Source organism: Bubalus bubalis, chromosome 6 (genome assembly GCF_019923935.1).
Source record: "Bubalus bubalis isolate 160015118507 breed Murrah chromosome 6, NDDB_SH_1, whole genome shotgun sequence".
NCBI classification, from domain to species: domain Eukaryota; kingdom Metazoa; phylum Chordata; class Mammalia; order Artiodactyla; family Bovidae; genus Bubalus; species Bubalus bubalis.
The window spans coordinates 107963224-107971311 of NC_059162.1; the positions used below are offsets into that span (position 1 = coordinate 107963224).

Genomic DNA, 8088 nt, shown 5'->3' on the forward strand with positions numbered 1-8088 from the left:
GTCAGGTCCGCGCACCTAGCGCCTTCCAGCGAGGGGAGATATTAGTGCTTTCTTAGTTATGCTACTTGGGAAGTTTGAATGATGGAACTTAGTCATTTTGCTAGTCTGCCCTGAATCAGATTTACGTCGCTAATTTAGTCTCTGGGTCTGTGAAACCAGAGGAGTTCTGAGCCTCCAACTTTGAGTCTAGCTTATGAGGAAGAATAAAATGCAGTTGTCTCCTCGCCGTGGCCCGGCCACTAATAATAATGAGAACTGCATGTGAGGTGTGGGCTAGTCAGAGGGTTGTAGGGCTGGGGTTTGATTTTCTGCAGAGTAAGGTAAAAAGATCCAATCAGTGGGGGAGGAGCAAGGTCCGGGCAGCTCACAGTGGACACCTCGACCTGTATTTCTTTCCGGCAGACACTCACTTTCTTGAAACTTGTGGGTGTGACTCCCTGCCATTGCCTCTTACCCAGCAGTATGCAGTGGCAGGGAGGAAAGGGCCCAGTGACTTGGTGAGCAGGGATAAGATGAAACGGTATCAACGGAAAACTCCAAAATGAGGTGTTAGAACTTCATTGGAGTATGGACAATGAAAAGACATCAAATAAGGACAAGGTTAAGGGACAAGGTGAGCTGTGGACCAGAAACGGGGCAGAGAAGCAGCTTCCTATGACCGGAAATAAGTGATGCAGTGGAGAGACGACGAGAAAGCAGCCGCTCCACCTGAGACGGGTACAGCCAAGAGGGGTGAGTTCTAAGTCTCACTGTCGGAGTTGGCAAGTGCCAAGGTTGGCCACGTGCGGAGACCACCTGGGCTGCACTGCCTTCCGTTGTCCAGCCTGGAGCCTGGCTGGCAGACCTGAGGTGCTGCACAACACGGGCAGTGGTGTGACTTCTGACAGATATGTAGGTGGTGCTAAGGGGCGGGGGATGGCTTCCTTCACGCAGGAAACTAGCTTTTTATTACAAAGGGCTTATGATGGGGTCGTTAGTGCTTGCCGAGACCCACGTGGAAATTATCACTTCTTTGGCACAATAATGCCTTCCAGTTGGGCCTGAAAAACAGAAACAAACTCCATTAATATTTGAAACATGCAGCCTAACACAAACAGCTGAGAGGTGACAAAAGTCTCCTGGAGGAATGATCCAGATGCTGCCACTCCAATGATTTTTTCCCTTCATTTCCAACTCCATGTTTTCTAGATTAGCTGGTTTATGGCTTGGCATTCAGTCTTGCTGCATTAGGAGAAATCAGAGCTGGCCTGCTTTCCATACAATAGCTGCTCAGTGTATAATATAAGGCATTGAAAAGGAAATTGAATAAAAGTTGTTGAAATAGTGGTTTTTTCACGGCTCACATTTCAGGCCTGAATACTTCTACTAAGTTAAACATTTGGCTCTCTCATTTGGGAGCCTGGGAGCTCTGTGCTGGGACAAGAGGTTTGGGAAACAGCAAATTTTCAGCCACTGAGACAACTTGACACCCAATTAGAGAAAATTGCTACTGGTGAGTAGGGAGCTGTCCATCTTGTATGTAAAGCTTCAGACACTTGGGAGTTACTTACTCTGCTCCTGTGGCAGCCAGTAAAATAATTCACTATCATGGTGTGTGGACAGACCTTTAAGTAGGTCTATCCTGGGGACTGCAAACAATGCTTTATTTGGAATGCAGCTTTGAGCCAATAAAAATAACTCACTTCTAAAGAGTCCTTCGCCCCGGGGATAACAAGGTTGCTTGCAAATGTTAGAAAGATGCCAAGGTATGCTGCTTTGCTCTTGCCGCCAATACCATAGGAGGCACTGGGGAACTTGGGCTTATGATGAAAGAATAAGGCAGATAAGGGAGGCAGCCTCAGAGACTGCTAAGTAAACAGATTCACATCTGGCTGCGAAAATTTGTTTTGTTCAACTTGCCAAGGAGAAAATCTGTCATCCTCCACTAGCAATTAACACAAGCCCTTCTTTATCTCAAAGGCTTGGCCTTCTTGGCTTGTAGCACCCACAAGCCTGCCAATCATAAGAATGTAAGCTTCTGTGAAACTAGGGAGGAGAGGGAGATACATCCAGGGGCCCCTCCGAGCCAGGGCCATGGGAGATGGACACTGTACACCAATAGGCCGTATGTCTAGAGCAGTGGTTCTCAAACTTGAGCGAGGATCAGAATCGCCTGGAGACCCGGTTAGACTGGCTTGCTGGCCCCCAACCCCAAAGTTTCTGATTGGGCAGCTCTGGACCGGACCCAGCGATCTGTATTTCTAAAAGCTGTGGTGATGAGGATGATGCTGTCTGGAGCCCAACTTCTGAGAACCTCTGGACCAGACAGACAGCCTGGAGTTCGAGAGGCCTGGCCCCTTGCCCAGCCCTTTTCACCAAGTCCCCCTCCCTCCCTCCAGCTCAGTCGGATTAAAGTATACTGTCAGCAAAAGGGCTTTGATGAAAAACACCTACAGCTGAGTTCCTCTGATCGTGCACCAGGAGAAGTTTCCTGATTTGGTTCTTCCCTCTCAAAGGGCCTTCCCTTACCCCCTGCCCCCACAAATGCAGTGCCTCTTTCTAGGCAACTGCAATAGGAAAGCACACCCCCGAAAGCCCACTGGAGAGACCCAGCCCCCTCTGAGGAGGCTCCGAAATGCCAGCTGCCACAGGACAGAAGTCCCACCTTTGACGCACCAACCTCTCCCAGAAGATAGGAACTTTTACCCGAAGGGAAACAAAAATCCACTGGAGAGCCAGGCTGAGGAGTCATGGGGGTTCAGAGTTGAGAACAGAACCTGTCTCCAAAACCAGAAGGACAGAGAATCTGCGTTCTGATCCCTCACCTCTCCCCAAAAGAGTCAGCTTCCTTGACTCCTTGGGTGTACTGAAAGGCAGTGTAGGACAAAAGGCTTGGGCTGCTCTGCTTGGCTGGCAGGGCCTGGGGCCGGGGCCGGGGCTGGGGGCGCTCCACCTGGGCCGGTGCAACAGTTACCTTCAGCTGCTGATTCGTCCGCTTCAGGAACTGGATCTCCTCATTGTGTTTCTTCTCCTCCACCTGTCTCCTCTCGCTCTCCCGCTTCTCAACGGCCTCACATTTTGCCTTCTGCTCGTTCACTTGCCTCTCCAGATCTCGCTTTTCCGTTTCTAACTCTGCAATCTGCGGACAGAAACCCCAGTCATCCTGCGACGTCACCAAGAGGATGGGGTGGTGTGAGTCCCTGGGTGGAGGGGACTTGGGACACAGCTGCCCGACCCAAGGCATTGCCAGGGTCTGTACTGCCACCCAGTGGGAGGCCAGTGACTGGCAGGGCTTGTCCAAGGAGAGACAGTTCCGTCACCCCAGGACCGGCCATGACACTGAACCAAACGGTTCTCGCTGAGGTGATGGGAGAGCACCCTCGGAGGCCAGAGTTGGGTGCTGGCGTGACAGGCTGTGGCCCTGAGGTGGACAGAAGGCTCGCAGAGGCTCCTGGTGAACCCACTCACTTTCCTCTCCATGTCTGACTTCCCCTGCTCGGCCTGCAGCGCCTTCCTCATGCCGAACGCCACGCTGCTCTCATACAGGGTCTGGTAGGCGGCGATGGTCATGCGGATCTCGTCCCGCACCCGCAGCAGCAGCAGCCCCCGCTCCGCACAGTTGATGGTGACCTCGCGGATCAGCTCATCTGCCAAGGTGCACACAGCGAGGTCGAGGTCGGAGAAAGCAGGCAGGAGGGAAACCGCTCTTCCACCGGGAAGGGCAGTAGGGTGTGTCCTCCTCACTTGGAGACAGGCAGGTCTTGGGGGCCCTGTCAGGACTTCTCTGAACTCAGCACTTGGGAGCACAGGCCATCAGCAAGCCTGGCTTGGCCAGGGCAAACGGAGACAAGAGCTTGGTGTTTCTACAGCCTGGGGCCCTTCTGGTCCACTGTTAGGCAGAAACTGGGTGCTATTCAAAGCAACCTGACTTTTTCAATATAAAGATGGTGGCTGTTTTAAAGCAGCTGGGAAATCCTCTGTGCCCCCTTGGCTGGACTGGTTTGGGGCTGGAAACATCTCCTCCATAAATGCTGACAGGGAGCACAAGCCAGAATCACCCTCAAACTGAAGGGAACCTGCCAGCCCCTGGGCAGCAGCTGCCACAGGGTTTGGATTCGGACATGCTTTGCATGTCCGAGTCCACGTGGGCCAGTGAGACTGGACTGAGGGCCAGTCATCTGACACTAGCATCCAAGGAGGAGATCTCAAATCCCTGGGTCTGGGGACTTCCCTGGTGGTCCAATGGTTAAGACTCCATGCTCCCAACGCAGAGAGCCTGGGTTCAATCCTTGGTTGGGGAACTAAGATCCCACATGCCGCACGGTATGGGCTATAAAAAACAAAAAGGCCCTGTGTCTGTTGAGTCACAACAAATCACCCTGAAATACTTTTCTGGACCAAGGCCTGATGTAGATAGATGGATATAAATATAGAACATGAACTTTTTCAGATTGAAAAATTAATCTATATTTATTATAGAAACCTTTGAAAAGAACCAAATGGAAGGGGTCCCATGGAGGTGGGAAGTTCTCATCTTACTCTAAGCAGCTGCTGAGGGGTGAGGAACCAAGTCATCAGGAACACTGTGACTGACAAGGTGGGGACTGGTAGGAGAGACGGGCGGGGGGAAGACGGTGCAGTTAGCAGTTCCTGGGTGGGGTAGGTGGGGGGAGACAGGCGTTCCAGGATGGGATGGGCTCAGCTCGGGGGGACTCAGGGCCTGGGTCTCTACTGAAGGGAAGGGGAAGGAGGCAGTAGAGGGTGGTGTAGCCTCCCTCTCTAACCACTCACCGAAACACTGTGAGTACAGCTCCCGGCGCACTGGGCAGATGCCGGTCTCCCGGGCCTGCCGCTGCTGCAGCTTCAGGTCCAGTTGCTCCTGGAGGTGTACCACGTCCATCCTGGTGCTGGGCGTGCTGGACACCTGCTGGATCCATAGCTGTGTGTCCTCCACCCACTCCCTGTGGGACAGACACAGCCAGGCTGAGCCAGCCCCATCCACCACACAAGGTCCTCAGGACCTGAGCAGAGGTGGCCCTTGGCACTCTCTGCCTGAGAGGAGGGAGGAGCAGCTCTGTCCCCGACCCACCAGAGTCCCCCATCTCTCTCTTCCTTGAAGAGTGTGTGGCTCCAAAGCCACACCCACGGTGCCACCTCCATAGGGCCCCTACCTTGGGGCTGGGCAGTCTTCATTCTCCCACGATCCTCTGTGAAGTCATCACCCACGTTCCAGATCTCCCACTCCTAACATGCTGAGCACAGATTTATGGTGGATGTTGCTTGATCTGAATGGGAGGCCCAGTGGCAATACCCACTGACTTGGGGGGTAGGAGACACAGGAGACTATAAGCCTTGTGTCAACAAAAAGAGGTGAAGATATGTATTGGCGGCGGGGGAGTGTACCTATATGGATGCCCATAGTGAACCTTGTTTCAGAGACACAACCAGGTTCTGGAATCACAAGGGGAAGTCTGAGGGCAGAGTCACCTTGATGGAGAGGATTCCATGCATTGCTGAGAGGGAAGCAAGTGAAAATCACCCTCAAAACTTCTATCACCTTATTACATAAAAATAGTTGAAAAGGATGTTAGTGATCAATGTGGCTGTGGAAGAAAGCAGCAGGGTAAGAAGAAGGGAGCTCTCCTTTTCTAAAGGAGTCTGCAGAAGTTTCTTTGAGGAGACAACATTTGAGCAAGATTTGACTGTGGTGTTGGAGAAGATTCTTAAGAGTCCCTTGGACTGCAGGGAAATCCAACCAGTCCATCCTAAAGATCAGTCCTGGGTGTTCACTGGAAGGTCTGATGTTGAAGCTGAAACTCCAATACTTCGGCCACCTCATGTGAAGAGTTGCCTCATTGGAAAAGACCCTGATGCTGGGAAGGATTGGGGGCAGGAGGAGAAGGGGACGACAGAGGATGAGATGTCTGGATGGCATCACCGACTCGATGCACATGAGTTTGGGTGGGCTCTGGCAGTTGGTGATGGACAGGGAGGTCTGGCGTGCTGCAGCTCATGGGGTTGCAGAGAGTCAGACATGACTGAGTGATTGAACTGAACTGAGTGAAGGAACAAGGGAATCAGGAGGATATCAGGGGAAGAGGATCCCTGGCAGTGAGAAGGTCCTATGGTGGGAAAGTCATTGATGTGTTTCAGAAACAGCAAGCAGAGGCCCTCGTGGAATTAGCCCCGTGAACTAAGAAGAGAATAACGAGAGAGAAGATCCCAGATACCTCAGGGGTCAGGTCCTGCCACGTCTTCTGGGTTGTTGTAAGGACTTTGAATTTTAGTCTGAGTGAGGTGGGATGCCATTAGAGTTTCTGTAAGAAGACTTGCACGATCTGACTTGTGATTTGGGGGTTGTGTGGGGAATAGATTGTAGGAGCAGAGAGTGGAAGAGTTTTCGGGTAGGAGGCCATCACAGTAGTGCAGGTGACAGTCACTAGGAATAAGACGGTGGGAGCAGAGTGAAAAGCGGTCAGATTTGGAAAGTAATTTGAAGGCAGAGGCAAAAGGAGAAAGGGGTGACAGAAGATAAGATGGTTAGATGGCATCACTGACTCAATGGACATGAATCTGAGCAAACTCTGGGAGACAGTGGAGGACAGAGGAGCCTGGCGTGCTACAGTCCATGAGGTTACAAAGAATCAGATACGACTTAGTGACTGAAAACAAGAACAATGTAGACAAGAGAATGTTAGCATTCCCAGACATGTGATGGGAGAGATCAAAGGGAATGAAAAGTGGCCTGAGCCCCTAGTGGAAAGGAGAAGACTGAGAATGAGCTGGTTAGGGGAAGAAAGACATTGTGATCTACTTTGAACATGTTGAGTTTGAGATGTTCCTTGGACGTCTTCATGAAGGTAATGAGTAACTAGTAGAATATATACCTTTGGAGTTTAGGGGAGAGGAAAGGGGTGCAAAAAGACCCATGGCAACCATTAGTATACAGATGATATTTAAAGCCACGAAGGAGCCTGGGTGAGAGAGCACTCAGGAAATGATGGCGAATAGAGAAGAGGTCTCCCTGGACCCTCCCAGGATCTAGCCATCTGCAAGTTCTAGAGAAACTCTGGGATGTTGGGAAGAAATCTCAGTCAGAAACAGAGTCAGGGTGCCTCCTCTCACATTCCCAAGTTCCGGGAAGCAAAAGCCTGGGCCTCCTCCTAGCCACTGCTTGCTTACCTTGGGGGCAGGATGGCATTCAAGATTTCTTCTGCTTGCTTTGTAGGATCTGGGACACAGGAAGTTGAGGGGAGCTTGGTCTTGGGTGGCTGTGGGACGGGACCTGAGGGTCCAGGCTGCTGGGGGCTGACTTTCAGTGGCCGAGCCTGAGAAGGAGGGACAAGTTGGGGCAGGAGGCGACTCGGACACTCAGCTCCACACTCCGTGGGCCCCTGGATTGCTCCAGGTTTCCTGCACATCCCTCCCCTATCCCCAACTCACTTTCCCCCATCTGTCCTCTCAGCAGAAGTTATGTTTCAGAACTGAAGGAGGCCATGTAGCATCTCTGGTTCCACCCCAACCCAATGCTTGCATCTCCTTGAACAGATGTTTCTGGCCCAGCTGCTCAGGCCTCTACTCTAGTGATGGGGCATCACTATCAGATCTATTCTGGGACCCTGCGACCCTAAAAAGACTTGTCACATCGCCCTGTGACTTTCTTCCCCATACTAATCTGCCCTTTGGGATCACCCAGCATTTGGTCTTCTCTCTCTCTCCTCAGGTCCCAGTCCTTTACTCCCAGTGACTTCAGCCTCTGCCCCTGGGGACTCCCGAACTTCAGCGCAGCCCCTGTCTTACCCCAGCGGAGCTTCGTGCTCCCCCACCCTCTGAGACTCGTCCTTACTTTGGGGCTCCGTTTTTCAGTGTTCCGGCTCACCAACACCGGGGTGTCATACTTAAGCAGAGAGTCCGCTGGGGGAATCATGGTGGCGGCGGGAGAAGCAGCCCAGGAGCCGCCCTCCAGTCAGGGCCTTGTTTGCCGTCGCCATGGAAACCTCCGCTCCGCCCTCATGGCCTGGGCGGGGCTTCGGGGTGAGGCCAGCAGCGCGCGAGTTCAAACTTAGCCTTCGCAGAAAGTTTTCCAGTGCTCATCAGACCACCTACTCA

The 8088-nt window shown here is 52.3% G+C and overlaps 1 protein-coding gene across 1 annotated transcript; it reads right to left on the reverse strand.

Annotated features, from left to right (window-relative positions):
* Positions 1-916: 916 nt before the first annotated feature.
* DNALI1 (dynein axonemal light intermediate chain 1) lies at positions 917-7998 on the reverse strand. Its single transcript, XM_006077567.3, has 6 exons — positions 7826-7998; positions 7162-7307; positions 4771-4940; positions 3448-3626; positions 2954-3118; positions 917-1040 (listed from the first exon to the last, which is right to left on the reverse strand). The coding sequence occupies exons 1-6, from the start codon at positions 7904-7906 to the stop codon at positions 1005-1007; spliced, it is 777 nt and encodes a 258-aa protein (XP_006077629.2). The 5' UTR covers positions 7907-7998; the 3' UTR covers positions 917-1004.
* Positions 7999-8088: the final 90 nt, after the last annotated feature.

Bases quoted from the DNA above. Each gene is read 5' to 3' on its own strand.
- DNALI1 (XM_006077567.3), bottom strand. From the start codon at position 7,906: ATGATTCCCCCAGCGGACTCTCTGCTTAAGTATGACACCCCGGTGTTG. The intron at 4,941-7,161 runs GTAAGCAAGCAG...TCTGTCCCACAG, and splicing joins AATGCCATCCTGCCCCCAAG to GGAGTGGGTGGAGGACACAC. The intron at 3,627-4,770 runs GTGAGTGGTTAG...GCACCTTGGCAG, and splicing joins GCTGTACTCACAGTGTTTCG to ATGAGCTGATCCGCGAGGTC.